At 35.4% G+C, this 19570-nt stretch overlaps 2 protein-coding genes across 4 annotated transcripts in view; one reads left to right on the top strand and one right to left on the bottom strand.

The window, feature by feature from the left end:
• srgap3 (SLIT-ROBO Rho GTPase activating protein 3) overlaps positions 1–19570 on the bottom strand; it is a 92639-nt gene that overhangs the window by 33465 nt on the left and 39604 nt on the right. For all 3 annotated transcript variants that reach the window (XR_013822617.1, XM_079884564.1, XM_079884563.1), the window contains exons 4-6: positions 15647–15709; positions 5819–6004; positions 547–675 (exon numbers count right to left, since the gene is read on the bottom strand). Coding sequence is in view for 2 of the 3 variants with exons in the window: in XM_079884564.1 (XP_079740690.1) it covers positions 547–675; positions 5819–6004; positions 15647–15709 (378 nt within the window). In the remaining variant the exon portion in view is untranslated. The remainder of the gene's footprint in view (positions 1–546; positions 676–5818; positions 6005–15646; positions 15710–19570) is intronic.
• The window catches only part of synprb (synaptoporin b), a 223836-nt gene continuing 205502 nt past the window's right edge, over positions 1237–19570 (top strand). The window contains exon 1 of the mRNA XM_079884656.1: positions 1237–1301. Coding sequence (XP_079740782.1) covers positions 1299–1301 — 3 coding nt within the window. The 5' untranslated portion in view covers positions 1237–1298. The remainder of the gene's footprint in view (positions 1302–19570) is intronic.

A 19570-nucleotide genomic window follows, 5' to 3' on the forward strand; every position in this document is an offset into this window, starting at 1 on the left:
CAGAGACGAGCCAGGAGGGGAAATATTTCAGTATACTTCACATCAACAATCCAGTCACAGCATATTTTTGATAGGATGATACCAGTGCCACTGAAAGCCTGTTGTTGTATATGCAACGATATTTTGTGAATTAAATCCAGAAAATAGGTTTATGTACAATTAAGCTGGTAATTTAATTTTCTTGTTATAGATCTGACAAAAAAAAAAAATCATTCTGGATTGGCAGAATAATAGTTTTAATCGTCCTTTGTGTAGCCGAATGAAGCTGCAAAACAGATTAGAAGGTTACAGCAATGGTGATTAATATTTCAATAAAAACACAAATACCAGAGAGTGAGGAATAAAATCAGTACACAAATCCAATTCAATAAGAATGTTGCTAAACAAACATTTAGAGAAAAGAAATAAGACAAACCATATTAACAAGCAGTCAATTCACCCACAATGCAAAGAGAAACAGATGGAGCAGAGCCCTCATCAGTAAAACTGTTTAAATCCCAGCTGATACACACACAAACAAACCCATGCCTCATTGTGCATACTCACATCAATCATATCCGAAACATCATGGATGTAATATTTTGCCACGACGGCGTTGGTGGCTGCCAGGTTCAATAAATAGTCGTTGCGGGCTTTTGTGCATTTCAGCTTGTTCTCTGAGTACTTGGCTTGCCTCTGGAAGAAGGAAACAAAACGGAGAAGAAATCAGTTAATATTATTAGTGTTACGCAATCAGATTACTTTTTTCAACTAGTAAGGTAATGCATTACTTTTAAATTTTTAAACAAAATATTTAAGTTGCTTTTTCAAACAATGAATGAACAATACAATAATTATATGTTAAAGGAGACATATCATGCTTTTAAATCGTTCCTTTTTACATATAAATCATACATTTGTAGTCTATATAAAGCGGAACTGCAATGCTTGGGTCTGAATTCCTCATTATTATAGCTCCACAGGACCCTTTTCTACCCCTTTTCTGATGTGCGTCTGAGAGCAACTCGTTTTGGTGCGGTCTCTTTAAATACAATTGAGACACTTCATACCCCGCCCCCTCTCCAGGATGCAGAGGTGACATGGTTCAACTCCACCCCGTTCGGCCATTTTTGTAGTTTGATAGCAGAGATACGATTATCTAGCGGCACAGAAACTTTTTATTCACACGTTATTAACAAAATGTCAACAACGGAAGACTTGTCCAGCCAGCCTTACATGTTCGAGCCAGAGTCGGAGCCGGAGCGAGATGAAAATGAAGACGACGAACCTGCAGAACGTCTTCATATGGATGTATCGCAATGGTGTGTTACTGTATTTACACATGAAACTTTGGTCTTCCGACCTTTTACCACCGTGTCGATTTATTTTGATTTATTTTGATTAATTTTGATTGCGAGGGAGAGAGAGCAAGACAGCGTCTAGTTTGGAGACGGTGTCTTGTTTACATTTTCGCCTGGCTCAGAAGAGAGAGAGAGAGTGCGTGCGCGCGACCAGGTCTCTCTCTCTCTGCTCGTTCTTTCAGTTAAACATGCCTGTCACAAGCGCGGCAGTTCATCTACATTAGACGGTGTAATGAAGCGTGTGGGTTACTACATCCAACAACCGAACATTTTAACTTACCCTCTCGTAACTTCTGCATCTTTTAGCTTGGACTACAAAATTGCAGCGAGAAATAAAAATGGCGGATTGCTCGAAGTGTTGGGCTGGAAGTCAATGTCCTTATTTGGCAGTTCCGCTGCAAATACTGCGACGTAATAGTTCACAAAACGTCATAGATAACAGAAAAATCAGAACAGGTTGAAAAATAAGGCCAAAACAGAATATAAAGATATCAACGAAGCACCTGAAGAGAATAATTTCAACTTTTCTGTACTTCTAAACACTCCAAATATACAACAAAATGCATTTAAGGGCTAAAAAAGTGGATTTAGCATGATATGTCCCCTTTAAATAACACAAATATACTTTATGGATTTAATCTCACTTTATTTACCAATGTCTTTGCAGCTGACCTTTTATGATCTGATGAAAATGACATCATATTTAAATATTTGTGTTTATTTTTTTACTAAAAAATACATTTTTTAAACTAAACTATTACTTTTAAAAGAAACTTCCCCCTACACTGGTTGTTTTCAGTAATGTGGTGATCGCGGCTTGTTGTGGCACTAAGTCGTCACAATATAAACTTGACACTGATTTAAGAGGAATACCGTTGCTTGAAATATTGAGGTAAAAAACAACAATAACATTTCTATATTCTAAATGTTTTACAGACTATTTTATGTGTTTCAGCTTTTCAGCTATAAGATCAATATACAACCAATTCAAAACATTATTTATGAAGGAATATACAGGAATACATGAATAAATTAATTAAATTAACAATAAAATTATTTTAAACATATAAAATACATGTTACTTGCCCCAATATTAATATGACAATGTTCTCCAATCTGATATTTATGAAAAAATCCTTTTAGTAAGAACGGTTACATTTACCTTCACAAGGACTCTTCTCTAAATAAGTGGTTTAATTGTCTTTCCTTGTTTACCCATGGGCTATTATAAAAAATATTACGATTTTTTCCAATTTCTATCCTTTTTAATTTGTAGGATAGAATTTGCGAAAACATTATTGTGTTCGAAATCAAGACAAAACCTTTGACTGAAAATTCACTTTCACATTTAAGTACTGCATGTGGCAGACATTTTTATCCCAAGTGACTTACGTTTCATTCAAGGTACACATTTTATCGGTTGTTGCTTTACCAGGTTATTGAAACCATGACCTTGTGCCATGCTATTCTTTTTGAGCTACAGATAAAGCCATTGTGACAACCTTCCATTGAGGAAACTAGCTCCAGTCTCCACTAAATCGAAATTATTTGTTAACAGTATACTCAAAGACACAATAGAACATATCTTTTGGAGTGTACAGATATCATAACTCAAAATAACCTTGAACAAAACCTTTAAAATAAAGTAGAAAGAGTTGTTAAAAGCTGTGAATGAGCAGCCAACAATTTTAATAGTATGTAAAAAGCATAGAACAACAAATAGATATAAAAAGTCTACATTCTGAGAGAATGAATAATATGCAGTGTATATCAAATGAGTTTTCAGTGAATTGGGGTTATTGTCATTAACTAAAACTAAAAGTGAAAACTTCATAAAAAAATTATATATATATACATACATTTAACAATCAAACAAAACATTAAAACTAGTAACTATAATAAACATTAAAACTATGATAGTATATCAATGATAACACTGCAGTGAATTGAAACAGGACACACAGACTGAGTCTCATCTGCTTATGAGCTCCAGCTGGGTCCTGCTGAATTTTTCATCAAAAAGCTTGAGTACTCATAGCAGACAGCTGCTCTAGTACCATTAATAACAGCTGACTGCTACATAATTGTATTGACAAAACAAAATCCTTAAATGAAGAACAAACACCAGTGATTAGTACACATGCAAGTACAAATGCTTGAATTCTGATCAAATGAGTTGCGGTTGACAGTGAAAAGCGGTATGAAAGCAAATATGACAGGAGCAATATAAGGTGCAGACTATTATTTAAACTTAAGTAGTGAATTACTACATACAAGGCAACAGAGATCATATAGTTCAAACAAGGCCTTTTAATCATTGCCACAATAATTAGCTGGGTTTGTATTATAGTGATCTCATGTAAGTTTAAATACTACCTGAAATAATAGTGGCGTTTATGTTTCCAGCATACAATTATGCAGTGTATGCTGTTTCGTCATACTTGTTTTGTAATATTCGCTTTTCTTTTCTTTTTAACTATCTAAAACTAGGACTGCACAATTCTGATCATTCTCCAATTTCAATTATTTTTTATTTTTTTTGCATTATAATTGCAGTTCTTCAGTGCAATTCAAAATGTATTTCCCCATGATCAAACTACACATTAGTAATTAATCGTCCATCGAGGCCTTATAGGTTTGCAGGTGTGCTAAGATCATGACGGAGTCTGCTAGCCTGGAGAATCAGGTCAGGCTGCAGAGAAACACAGAGCATCCATGGCTACCATGGTTATAAATAGTGTGAGGCTGAGTGGCTTTCATGCCAACATCTCTACGCATTGCAGCCTGAAAGTGGAGGAAGGGAGGGAGAGAGAGAGAGAGAACAGCAGAGGGAGAAAGAAAGCGGCACAAAGAGCAAAAGTGAGAGTGAGAGAGAGCTAGCTGGCTAGCTTAAGACACAGAAATCATTCACATGAAAAACGTCTCATGTGAAAAGCACAATATTCCTGTATGGTGATTTATAATTTTATTTTTGTATAGTGTCACAGTCATTATGAGTTAGCTTCCTGTGAGTGCGTATAACTAGCTATGAATTAGCATGAATTAGATGATTTACAGCTGAAGTCACTGACCTGAAATGTTGAATCTGGTTTGTGTGAGAAGTCAGCCAATCAGTCTCCAGGCTGTCTACAGTCTGACTGACCTCATTGTCCATTCTTAGATAAATCTCAGCCCACATTCATTTTTATAAACCCATCCATCAGGTTCAATCAAAGCTTAGTTCCTACATTGTTTTTAAGAGCCGATGAGAAGGTAACTAGGAAGAAGGTGAGATTGCATCTAATGTATTTTGCAATATTGTAGGATAGGGCTGCACGATTTGGGAAACAAAATTCAGATTTAAAATCCAATTTTAAAAAAATCTGCACAATTTGGCCAAGTGTGTGTGTGTGTGTGTGTGTGTATATATATATGAAGAGTTTATATGAAGAGTTTAGATGCAAAAGCCTCTAAGTGCCATCTGAAATTTTCTTCTAGAATGATAATTTTTATCAAGCTCGTATATTTAACTTCAGTAATTTCACTTAATTGGCAATGAAAATCACCTATTAATTGTCATTTAAGTGAAATTACTGAACTTAAATATACGAGCTTGATAAAAATTATCATTCTAGAAGAAAATTTCAGATGGCACTTAGAGGCTTTTGCATCTGAACTCTTCATATATATATATATATATATATATATATATATATATATATATATATATATACATACATCAATATGACTTATGTATCAGTATAATAATAATTATATTTACATTTATGCATACATTTTTATCCAAAGCAACTTACTTCACAGTACACATTGCATTTTTATCAGTTCCTGCTTTCCCTGGGAATCGAACCCATAACCATGCCATTGCCAGTGCCATGTTCTGCTGTTTGAGCTACAGTAAAGCTATAAATAATAATATTAATAATAATTATGCATGCTAAAAGCTTCTTGAATTCAAAGCACTTGCAGAGATGCATTTGTGTGGAACATAATTGACTTCGAATCAAAGTTTAAGGTTTACTGTCGAAAGGTTTCTGGTTTGATTCTTGCAAAGAGGCATCACCGTTGTGCACTTGAGCTCTTAACCAAGAAGAAGGGCACTTAACCTAAGGTTCTTCCAGGGGGACTGTCTATCTATTAAGTGTACTGAAAGTCACTTTGGATAAAAAAAAGACTATTTAGAACATCAGCTAAGATTATGCGATATAAAAATGGGCTTTTACTTCCTACCACAGTGGCTCAAGTAACGACAAACAGCTAAAAGCCAAGTATCCTCCATTGTGCACAGAATATATACACCACTTGAAATAAGATAAACATTTCTCTTAAAGGGTCACAATCCTGCTTGAGAGTGTCAGGAGATGAAATTAATGTGATTCTAGGTTGCAACGGCCCTGTGGTTTCATAAAAACAGGTTGGCATTATGAGTCACTCTGCCAAGCATTATGAGCTCGGCCGTTGGCTCACAAGAGTAATCTCACCTTCTCCTTCATCTTCTCAATCTTCCTGACCGAGCTGCGCCGCTGGGGTCGGTCCTCGTGGCGCAGGAGGTTGACGTTAAGGTCTCCAGATTTGCTAAATTGCTTCTCCTCTTGTTTCTCAGCCTCCTTAAGCTTGCTCTCTGCACTGATGCTCTCCGTGTGGTACATGTGATAAGTCTTCATCACCTGTAAGATTATATAAAAATTACTATAAAGACTAGTCTAACAGCATCACACATACTGTACACACATACAAGTGATCAAATCTTGCTGTGAAAATGACAGTGATATTTTGGAGATATTTTGAATTTCTGCTGTTCCACTTGGTAGCCCCGCCCACTCTGAGATCTCATTGGTCCAAAATCCTGCTTCAAATAAATGCGGTTTAAATTATTTTATTTTTTATTTTTTTTATAAACAGGCTGAAAATTGTCATTATTCACTGATAATCTTCCATTGTACTGCCAAATTTCATTCACATTTCCAAATAATTACAACAAGGGGCTTTGCATCATTAACATCAAATCTGTTGGAATACTGGAAGCACAAATTGGATTTGAGACCAATGGAACAAGGGAATATTTTCAGAAGAAAAAAAAGCATATTTTTTAGAAAGAAATTTATACTATTTATTCAGCAGGATCCTGAAAAATGGTTTCTACAAAAATATTAAGCAGCAAAACCGTTTTCAGCATAAAAATAATTGTTTCTTGAGCACCAAATCAGCATATTACAATGATTTCTGAAGGATCACTGAAGACTGGAGTAATGATGCTGAAAATTCAGCGTTGCTATCAAAGGAATAAATCAAATTTTACAATATAGAAAAATAGAAACATTTCACAATATTACTGTTTTAATGTATTTTTAATCAGATAAATGCAGCTTTGGTGAGCATAAGAGACTTGCGTATAGTGTATTTTTTTTACTTTACCATTTACTTCATGATTATACAGAAAAGTGCAGTGTGAACAGACTGCAAAATATTGTTCTCCATAGAACAAGGAAAGTCATACAGGTTTGAACAACATGAAGGTGAGTAAATGACAGAATTCTCATTTTGGGGTGAACTAATCCTTTAATATCATCTCTGCACATTAAACTGAGATAGAAGAAAGTAGGCCTAACTAACATCGAACAAATTATACTTCTCTATGGTGATTTAAAACAACTCAATCCTGAGACTGCCTTGAAATGATCTCCAGACTAGTTTCATTCCAGGGAAGCTGTGCAGTTCTCAGTTGAGGAGGATCAAATGTATTCCCGTCAGCTCTACAGAACAGGCCAGCTCATGAATATGCATAGGAGTATGGACTTGGCAGAAATACCAGCCATAATCCTGCCTCTTTCCACCACGAGTCCAAGCCTTCCACTCAAGCCCGGGATGACAGAGGCTGAAGGAGGGGGCGATCTAAAGACAATGAGATTCTGAAGGAAATGTGTATGAAACACAAAGCTGATTCAAACAAAACCGCACATTTTGCTGACTCCGACTACAGAGGTCCCTGTGTGAGCTCTGTTTATTTTTTGAGCTCTGAGCTCTTTTTATTTACAGTATCCTTCATTTTTTGGACATTCGTTTGGAATTATTTAACTTATATCAACAAGTTATCACCTCCTTAGTTATTCTGAATCTAAATGAACTTTCCTTCATTCTACATAGTAGTGCCTAGAAATGATTTTAAAGCCAGACACACGCTTCTGAAATGTAGGCTTATGCATGTGTGTGTGAGAGAAAGCGGGGGAGAAATCATGTAGCTCACCTTATTGTGTGCGTAATATTTATATAGCCATATACTTTTATAATATTTATAACCGCTACGAAGAGCTGTGCACGCCCAAATGACGGGATTTCGGGTGTACGACCACCGCTTGCACACCCTCGCTTCGGCGCTACTAGAACTACCACCGATTTGTCACTTTTTGTGTGTTTTTTAATTGAAAATGAACTTGAGACTTGCGGCTTCTGAGTCTCGTGCAGTCTAGGGTCCTGTGTGAAACTGTCTTTATGTCGAAGTGGTACTACTGCCGGCCCTATTTATCAGCGGTCCAATGGGAATTCTCCCGAATCTTCCGATGTCCACTCCAGACCTGCATATACTTATTATAAAATATAATACAAAATTTGCATTTGCAACTGTACTAGTGGTTGCATGTGGATTTTTTTGTTTTTAAATTATAGAAAGGAGTGGGGGGGGGGGTTAATTGTGTGTGTGAAGTGGGGTGTTTGTAGGATATTTTTAGCGTCCATACCTACCCCTAACCAAAACCTAACCTTAAAACAATGCAAATATATGTTTGGTAGCCCAATCTGATAGGTAGAATGTTTCGTCAGTACACCGGCCCTGTGTATGACACAGGTGTTCGCAACAATGCAAAATATTTTACCTCATGTCTGATTGGTGTGACCCAGTCTGCTATTCAACCCCATTATCCTCTCTGCTCAAACAATAGAAGTGCTCTGGGGGGGGGGGGGGGCTCTATGCACCATTGCCCTGCTTTATTCCTCCCCTTATAGCCGGCAGATGCACGTCAGACGATGTTTTCAATAAAATGCTTATTAAATCAGCCAGCCTGCAGGCGTCCGCAGACTACTCATCTGCAGCGACCCTCCCTGACATTAATGTACATGCACTCAGCTATTTCACTCTAACTTTACACGCACAGATCATCAGCTCATTTCAGAGGAGGTCATCAAGTGCGTCCGCACGATGGCACTATGCATGCTTTTAGTGCTGTTTCCTCTGTGATTTAAAGATTAAATGTGTCTGGGCTTCTAGTGGTATAATATGAACATAGTATTGTCTCAAAATGTACAGATTGGTTAAGTCAGAAGTTGTAAAACCCCTCAAACAAACAATGCTTTAAAAGCACAAGAGTCACCGTGTTTACACTTTTTGTGGAAGTTAACCCATGAATAGCTTACATATAGGAAAAGTTAATCCAAAATTTTAATTCTGACATTATTTACACTGTAACACAGCGTCTACAATGTTGCAAATCCATTTGTCCTTCCTATGAGAAGTATCGCGAGTGCTTGGAGTACGTCATAAATTGAACGAGGCATCAGTTTACTGTCAAGGATTTGTTGTGTCGTGCCGCTTCCAGTGTAGACAACATCACTGATTATAATGGGTTCTGCTGTCTTTTGTTGTGCCACATCGTGCCGCTCGCGTCGTGTATTTTGGGTCTTGATTTTTTTGTTTCTTTATGTACTGTGTATAGCTCTTCATTAATGTATTGTAATGATTGTGTTTTTATATTGTGTAAAGCACTTTGTGCATTGTTGCGTTAAAAGTGCTATATAAATACAATTTTACTTACTTTCTTCCATGGAGCATGTCAACCTGCGAATTACTTACTTATCAGGAGTGTAGCAAGCCATCTAAAAATGTAATTCAATGTATAATTTACTGAGTTCAGTAACGGATTACAATTACTATAATGATGCCCAATCATATGTACATTTATAACCAAAACATATGATTTATGGTGTAATATAATCAATAATGAACAAAAATGCTAGATGAAACAAGATTTGACCAAAAAACTAATTAAAAAAATCAGAGTAAATATTTACACTCCTATTACTTAACTCTGACATTAAACTGGTATAGAAGAAAATATTTTAACATGAAATAATTTACATTATCTTTCATTAATATGACTAATATGATTTTTTGTTGAATTCCTGTGATAGCAAAGCTGAATTTTCAGCATCATTACTCCAGTCTTCAGTGTCACATGATCCTTCAGAAATCATTTTATATGCTGATTTGGTGCTCAAGAAACATTTATTATCAATATTGACATTTTGCGCTCCAAAATGTTTTTGTCGAAACCGTGATACTTTTCTTTTAGTAAAATGTCTAGTTACTGTCAAAAAAATAGGAACGTCTTTAAAGTCAAAAGAAAATCGGAAAATAATTTTATGAATGATATCAACCACAAAATGTAGACTATTTCAGTCACAGATAATTCAAAAGGTAGACATACACATGCAGACCATGGTGAAGTCATGTTAAATGTTCTAAATTCAATACACCTACACCATTAGCCTTGTTCTTCGAACTAATATAACATGTTCCAGTCATTAACCGTTACTCAGTATCCAGGCCCAATGTCCCTAGTATTCCCTGATGGAAAAAGCTGTTTCCTCAAGCTCATTAGGAAGAGGATGCAAAGGATGTTTCTCAGAGTAGTGCTAGCTGTGTCTGGCCCCAGGACAGATCACCAGCCCCTTAAACAGGGTCTAGTAAACATGCACAGATGTGTGAAATGTCTTCAAGCTAACCGATTTTTAGACGTGTACTCTGCCGTTTCACATGTGGTTGTGCAAATGATGCAGCCATTGCAAGATCTGGTGCTAGAAGCTGTAGCATGCATGTTTGAATGTTACAATGAATGCGCTAGGCTAATCTATTACATAGAGACCTTGCCGACATCAGCATGGATGTACCATTACGTCCAAATAATATAGCTTAGAACTGATCCATCAAAATAAAATAAAATAAAATAAAAAATCGATTTTTTTTTAAATGACACAAAATAGGCTAAAACCTTTTACAAACTCAGTAAGACCACAACACTCAAAGTGACATTCTTGAAACTGCAAATCGTGAATAAAAATACTACGCTAGTGAGTCAATTTGACAGGATCAATGTACTCCAGTGCAGGAAAAAATCTAGGTTAACACTCAGCTCCTCTCAAAGCTGTCACCCATCAGCCCATGCCCCTCAAAGAGAACACAGCAAAGGAACATGTTTACAAGCAGGTTTGATGGATATGACTGGCAATCCTCCAGCATCAAAATTGTATTTACAGGCATGTTGAGGTGAGATGACCTAAGCTGTAAAGAGCAAAGCTAGGGCAAAGCTGACATTAGATACAGCTCTGGGATGTATTTAAACACGTGTAATTCTGATGTACACACAATCCTGTTGTTATGATTAGGGAAAATATTGAAATACAATCTAAACCGTCTCATACAAATGACTTTTAATATGATTGCAAACTCTGTTCTGCTACAGCCCTGATGAAAATTTGTTGCAGTTCTTGCAAAATAACCACAGTTTAACTGAGGTATTTTGTAATAAGATCATAGTAACCACATGTAACCTCATGGATAACTCCTCCTCCTGGTTACAACAAACTAAATATGGTTGCTGTATATATATATATATATATATATATATATATATCAATTTTTAATGAAATGAAATAAAATAATTGTAGCACCAATGAAACTGATCTCTAAAAAGTATATATTTTAGCTGTTACCACACGAAGTGCATTCTCACCATTCTTAGGTTGAAAAATGTAACAAATATTCTCACATCTAGCACCACTGCCTTGAGGTTTTGTGGCCACTTAGGTTTGTCCGAGAGCTGTGCAAGGATAGTCTCATCCTTTGCTAAGCCGCATTAGCTCAGCATTTGAGCATTAGCCAGAGACCTTAAACTAACAAGCAATGATTTATATACAACTTCCATTTCCACACAAACTGCCTGGAGCACGTCTACATGCTTTTGTACCGTGGTACACACCCTAACTGCTACCATTTCAACCTCTTAAGCACTGCTGAAAATTGAGAAATTCCAAGTTAACTATTTCCATCAACTGGTCAAAGACAGACTGTCTTTTGTAAGACCTTGTGATCGACAAGGAGAATGAGGTTCAACTGGCTAAATGGGCAGCGCTGACTCATTCGTCATTTCAGATCGATGGTCCTCACTGTGTGCAGGCTGATGCCTTTAAGACCCTGAAGCATGAGGATGGATGACAATCTTGTTCAGAATGTAACAGAATAGGAAGGAAAGGCAGGACTTCAGTTTCTGCAATCAACATATTATGATTTTTCCTTGTACCACACCATAACAGAGGAAAGAGCTGCAACCTAGCCGAAATGGGGTTTGAAGGCCTGCAATTCTAACTTGTCTTTCACATGAACTGAAGTCACATGTCTATGTCTTTGGGGAGGGGCTCCCAAAGTCAACAGTTAAATTCTTATGCATAGATGCATGTTTAATAGGGCTTCAAGTGCAGTTGTGCAAGGGCACTGCGCTATAGACTAATTTCCTTACAGCTACAGAATTTATAATGAGTTGTTATGCCATCATTTAGGCAAAAGAATTGCTGTTCTCATACACAACCTATATTTCAATGTGCTTCAGCTCTCATTTATTACAGGCCTGTTCCCTGGCAAAAGCTGCTGAAAATACATACGTTCCACAAATGTGAAAAATTCAGTCTGATTGACACAATACATAGAAATTGCGTATTTAATGCCCGAGAAAGAAAATGAAGAACCATTGATCACCCTAATACACAAACACACGGCAAAACTAATGCAGAAATTTCACAATGGGACTATAGAAGCTTTACATTCATATTTATTATTCTACATTCAGAACACATAACTCATACCACAGAAGAGAGGCAGAAGGATCAATACTTAAAGCGTCTAGTGCAGACTCGCTTTCATTTTTATTGTCAAACTGTAAATCAAGAACAGTTGATCATAAGCAAGCCATGCTCTATCAAGCTAATTTAATGTAGAGGTTAGCACAGTCTGACAATTTTTTTAATATTCATAACACTGTTTAGCATAATACTCAGTCTACTGAATAATTTAAGTTAGTGGTCAACCTAAGGGAATTTAAATCCCATAGACACTGATATTTAAAGTGTATATAAAATGTTAATATATTTAAATTGTTATTTTATTATTTTATACAATATTCCCAGAAATTTAAAACAGAAAATGTGTGTCTATTGACATTGGCGATAGAGTGCTGTTATTGGCATACTGTATGCCAATAATCTCAAAGGGGCCAAATATGAAATTATATATGGTCAAATTGTACTTAAAAAAGTCTATTGTTTGTTATATTTATTTCTTTGGTCAATGTCTTTGTTAGTGTTGGTTAGATTGCTGTAACCACAAGGCCCTTTGAAATAGCTGAAATATTTAAAGAAGGGATATGACACTGTAATGCGGTCAAGACGTGAGTGGAACTACTTTTGCTGTGCATTTCCTGAAAAATAATCGCACACCTAAGAATGTACATCAACCAACTAGAAACCAAGCTTCAACAGCGCTGTAGTATAAATATATTTCTGTCATAACAACTCTCAGAGTGTTTGGCATGGTAATGGATATGTCAATGTTGATATGTTTGGTTTTGGTGGAATAGATCTGTTACGCTGCTGCTGCTGCAGAGCAAGTACGAAACTTGCTACTGCCAATACACACACGACACTCTGCTGAGAGCAAGTAAGACATGCTGCTGCTGCTGTACAAACTAGCATACATGAATTACCCATAGCAGATCTATACAGGTGGAGCTGGGGAAGGTGGAGGGTTTCTGAAAGCGCGTTGCAACTGTTACAGAAAATGCTGACCAGTATTTGAAGGTTGAGCAGCGAGCTCATTGGCTACTGATACAGCAGGAACCAATCAGCTGTGCGCTATAGAGAATGACGTGATTGCAAGCAGATTGAGTTAAGGACCTATCAGCCTGCAGCATCTAGTTTCATGACCTAACTTTGTGTATGTATGTATGTATGTATGTATGTATGTATGTATGTATATATATATATATATATATATATATATATACACACACACACACACACACACATACATACATTACAGGCCAAAAGTTTGGAAACATTACTATTTTTAATGTTTTTGAATGTTTTAATGCTCATCAAGCCTGCATTTATTTGATCAAAAATACAGAAAAAAAATTAATATTGTGATATATTATTACAATTTAAAACAATTGGTTTTCAATTTATTATACTTTAAATTATCATTTATTTCTGTGATGCAAAGCTGAATTTTCAGGATCATTACTCCAGTCTATCACATGACCCTTTAGAAATCATTCTAATATGATGATTCATTATCAAAGTTGGAAACAGTTCTGCTGCTTAATATTTTTTCAGCCTGTGAAAAATATATTCTGTCAACCTGTGATACTTTTTTAGGATACTTTGATGAATAAAAAGTAAAAAAAAAGTAAAAAAAAAAAAAAAAAGAAGAAGCAGCAAATGTTTTAAAAATAGAAATCTTTTGTAACAACAATATATACTGGTCAGTAATTTGGGGTCAGTAATTTTTTTTCTTTCTTTTTTTTAAATAAATCAATACTTTTATTCAGCAAGGATGTGTTAAATTGATAAAAAGTGATAGTAAAGAAGATTTATATTATTAGAAAATATTTTTTTATTTTGAATAAATGCAGTTTTTTTAACCTTTTATTCATCAAATATATTAGGCAGCAGAACTATTTCCAACACTCATAATAAATCAGAATATTAGAATGATTTCTAAAGGATCATGTGATAGACTGGATGTCACATGTGACACTGAAGACTGGAGTAATGATCCTGAAAATTCAGCTTTGCATCACAGAAATAAATGATAATTTAAAGTATAATAAATTGAAAACCAATTATTTAAAATTGTAATAATATATCACAATATTACATTTTCATTTTTCTGTATTTTTGATCAAATAAATGCAGGCTTGATGAGCAGAAGAAACTTCTTTCAAAAACATTAAAAATAGTAATGTTTCCAAACTTTTGGCCTGTACTGTACATACAGTATACATACACAAAGGTCACAAAATATGTATATATTTCACACAGGCTATAATCTAATAATACAGTTAAAAGCCCACATTTCTGTGCCTACTTAGCAGAAAAAGTACATAGTAAATATTTTGTGACCAAAATGATGCAGAACATAATTTAGATCTTTCTGCAGGGATTCGGTATTCTGACAAGGCTTTATTTGAGGAAAAGAGAGGAAAGAGAAGAGTGGCAGGGAAAGGATAATGATCCTCTCCCATGTCTTCTCCAGCGATACATTACACTCCTGTCAGTGACCTTGAAACACATCAGCGTCAGAGCGGCAGATCCCAAACCGCATATGAGTGCGTTTCAACATTTTAAAGGAAGAAACAGTGTCTCTCTGATTCATAAGGATCATGTTTGTGCTCTTAAGTATTTTAAAAATGGCATCAGAATGGTTATTTATAGTTTTAGATCTTGTATGGTAGGTGGAGTACATTCATATTTTAGACTTGTTTGACACTGTGATGAACAGCCGCAGTCAAGAGATGAGACAACAGGAGAATGACCATATGAGCTACACTGTAGCTAGTTCCATTCAGGGATACAGGGGAGACATATTACTATGCCACCTGCATAAAGATGCAAAAGGGACATCTGGAACAGGTCGAGCGATGGAGAAGAATCTTCTCTGATGTCTTGTCATGGGTGACAACATTAATCTCAGCCTGCTCCTCTGCAGAGGTTACTTGGGTTTCATCCAGAATGAAAAAAAGAAAGAGCATGCATTTTGGTTGATGTGAAACTGTTGATGTAAAAGAAACTAAAGCGATGGAATCAAAGGAGGATTTCAGCTCCTAATGACCCAGATTCTGAAGCAAATTAAAATGCAATGAGGAAGCGTTTGAAGAAGTGACTACTATGAAGCTTAAAAAGGCGTGGAACAGGCGTCTCTACCAATCAACTATTTTCCCATGACTACCACAATCACAAATAGTACCACTTTCATTATTCACTAAAAAATCAGTTTCCCATCCTTTAATAGAAAACTATGTGAAGCAACAGTTTCTTTCTTCTTCAAACTGTCGCACTGCCAAACTGTTTTTGTTCTTGGCCGGAGAGTCAGCGTTTCCATGGTGCATGGCAGGACACAGCGGGTGAGAGCTCCATTCAGAGGGAGAGCGAGAAAAATAGAGAGAAGGAAAAATAAAGGGAGAGAGATTGAGAGACATTATACTCACAGTGTACAGCTCGTTCGTCACTTTCACCAGCTCCTCGTGCATCTGAATGCCAATATCTTTACTCTGCAAATACAAAATGGGTCACAAATTAGTCAAACTGATTTTAAAACAAAACCAAAAAGTTACTCATTCAGCTCGTTCAGTTCCATTAAAAACTTGCAAGTTTTATGATGGTGTCATATTAAAGATGTTTTCGCATTTTTATAGACTGGTTTATGCGGCACAAATACCCGCTCTTTTTTTATAACCTGCCAAGAGTCACAAACAAGACTAACATCCAAAATGCAAGTAAAAAAACACATAGCAAAAAGTCTTGATGAAAGAGTATTTTATTATTTCACATTTTCTATGGTTATGCTTGAATGTGTGCAGAATAGCATACTTTTTATACTACTCTCTAATATTATTTCTGCTATACTGCCAGCTGTAATGAAATACCTACTACTAACTTAGTAAATAAAGCATACTGCATACTATATCCTACATAATGCGTAGTATGCAGTAAGCTAATAGCAGCTAATAACAGCATCAGGCTAGTGGCTTCATGTTTCTCACTGTATGGTGACCGCACTATATTGCCGCAAAATGGCAAAAAGGCTCATGTTTTCATTTGATCACTCATTTGATTCAATGCTTTGCAGCATTGTTTCCTGCATTTTTGTAAACAGTGGTTCAGAAAGGGACCAGGCTGATTCAGACACATGAAGACTGTGACACTGAAAATTGCTTATGCATTCCTGTGGTAAAATAATAATTTAATAATGCTATAAACAAGTTAACGGGAAAGAAGACAACTCTAGGTGGGGAAGAAAACATGTTGTACCTCCTCCCACACAGCTAAGCTACTCCTGCTTACATGCATACACACACACACACACAAACACACACCTGTAGCCGAAACAGAGAGAATATACTGCATTTATTCTAAAGTAAGTGAGACAATCTGGCAGAAACAAGAGGGCAAGAACTCCAGGGAAGCTGGAAATTGTTTTTCATAAAAAAAAGTGCATCTTTAAAAAATTCAGATGACAAAATGCACGATACATAAAGAAAAGAAAACACAAAAATGTTATCAAACAGTGCGTAAAACACTCATTCAAGATCAACTGTCCAAGAGCAGTGTTGTTACTGTTAATTAAAACAAAATATTAAAAATCATTTTTGGTAAGTGAAATAAAGCTGAAATAAATAAAATATAAACATTAGATGGAAAAACTTAAACTTAAAAAAAGTTTAGAAATGTTACCATGGCAACTACCTGAAGTTTTAAAGTTACTAAAACTGAAATAAAAATAAATCAAAGCTCAATAGAAAAGCTAATAAAAAACAAAAGCACATAATGTCTAAAACTAAAAAAAATAAGTTAACTCAAAAAATTAATGAATACTATAATAATATATAAATATCACTACTGCAACGATCTGTCCTGCACAAATAACATTTTGTAACATTTTGATGTATCCGTCATATTTGAAAATGCACATAGCGAGTGAGCATGATCCCAGTCTACTAGAATGAATTACGCCAGAAGCCCTCTGAAACCCTTTTATGTTCGTAAAGCATAATGGACTGTAATTCTCAGTGATCAATAAAGGCTACAGCATGAGTATAGTCAGGCCTGTGCTTAGGGATCAAAAATAATCTCTCTCTACACATGAATGTGTACATACACACTTATCCCTGCAACCAATTTACAAATCTAGCCATCCACACTAATGGGATAAGCATGCATATGTATTGATTTTGTCTTTAGGTGACATGTAGACTCAACATTGCACAAACATCTGATGAAAGAGTTGAATAAAATAAGTCATCAAGCAAATCATAAACACACAACCAACAACAACAGGTGAAACTGCTCAAATAATGTTCCCCAGAGGTTGCTCTTTCACTGCTCAGGAGACTTATTTGAGTTATGTTTTATGAAATTATCAACTTAACCTTTTTTTTTATTTAGACAATTGTTGAAATACTGTATAGTAGAGTAAAGAAAAAACAATTAATATGGATAGAACAGCTTAAAGTATTTTTAAAGAATTTGATGAGAAATGCACAAATTGAGGGATGTACAATATTAAAATTAAACACTTAAAAATAAGTCATTTCATGATTTCATTGCATAAAACCAATAAATATGGTCAATAATTTGTCTAGGACTAGGTAAACTGAAAAATAAAAATAAAAATAAAATCAAAGATTTGCTACAAGTGAATTTAGGCATTACAACACTAAAACATACAGTTTGAAAAATGTATATTAATATAGTAACTTGATATTTGATAAAGATTACATTTGAGAATGTTTTATTAGTGTTTTTTAAAAAAAGTATTATTATTATTATTATTATCAAAGTTTTTATTTACATGAGAAGATGTATATGAGTGACAGCAAATATCATCTAAATGTAAAAAATTATTTTATAAAATATAAATCTTTTTAAAAAAAATCTAATATTCCGAGTAAATGCCTAGCTTATAGGATCAGTGAAAAAAAAAAAATATATATATATATATATTTTTTTAAATTATCAAAAGATATGGGCCAGATTTACTAGCAGCGCGAACCCTCTTTTGTGTCAGCGCGAACCCTCTTTTGGCATTAAAAAACTACTGTCAGGATTTACTAAAGACACGCAGTGAAAAATTTGCGCTGAAAAGGTGTGGACAGTTATTCTTGCGACTGACCTTATTGCATATGCATTTGTAGGAGTTTCCCTTTCAGACACAACATTTATGTAAGGAGAGTATTTAAGAGAAGATGATTTACTAAGGTTTGCTAGTCAATTAACTGGTGTTTGTGCCAATATTTACCGCCCCCAAAAAAGCACGTCTTAAACCAGACGCTAATTTGTGCTGCTCTTGATTTGTTGGTCATTATGGAAATGATCCGACTGTGTCTGTGTTCTTTAATTTGTGTGACGTCAGTAGATCACACGGAGAACTTTCCAATCCCATTGGCTCTTTTATGGGATTGTGCTCTCTCGCTTAATTGCCCTGTTTGGTAAATCTGGCCCTAATCTTGTCAGATAATGAGGTGTTCCCTTTATCTTTATCTTCCCCACAAAACCCATTGCAAATTCATGCTTTTGTTGAGCCACATCAGACCATGGTGACTGAGAAACAGTATTATTGCATACATCGAATTAAGAGCATAGAATATATAGGAAGAGCTCTCAGTGAAAACCTCTGATGCAACATTATGAAAGAGCCAAAGCCACTGACACACTGCAGTATCTTGCCACTGGTAACGCTAGCGTAAGACCGTAAAAATGCTGTCAAGCTACAGTACATGTTTCCCAGCTGTCTCTGCTGCTCATACATCCTCACCAGTGAAAAGGTTTCGCTGACCTCAGGTCTAGGTTTCTCCTCTTAATGTGTGCTGGAAATCTTTGGCATGGACAAAACTGCTGTTAGTGTCTACTAACTGCTATTGAATGTCCCAAACACATAAAGAAAAGGTTCAAATAAGAGCTTAAGGGTGTAAGGAAGGCTATTCATTATCATTCCAGATGGCAGACTCATGTTGCTAGACCTCAGGATTCATATTTCACATTGGACATCAAGGAGTGATTCAACTGTACAGTACAACAGTACCAAAAGTAATCAAAAATGTCCTTAATCGCAGAATGACATTCAATAATATTACCATGAACTACACAGCCTCGACAACATGCAAAAATGTTAATAGGAATTTTTTTTGTTCTGGTTTCAAAATAGTTTCATCAGCTTCAGCTAAGTGATTGATGAATTTGAACAGAAATACCACAGAATATTTATTGCCACAGTTTTATAAACGTGACTGTAAAAAAAAAAAATTAAAAAAAAATCTAATTTCTGATTAACTCTTTCAAATCTGTTCATTTCGGTGAAATCAAAAACATACTGTACAACACGTAAGGGTTAATGCCCGACGAGGTGTCCATTA

The sequence above is a fragment of the Squalius cephalus genome (genome assembly GCF_949319135.1).
Source record: "Squalius cephalus genome assembly, chromosome: 10".
NCBI classification, from domain to species: Eukaryota; Metazoa; Chordata; class Actinopteri; order Cypriniformes; family Leuciscidae; genus Squalius; species Squalius cephalus.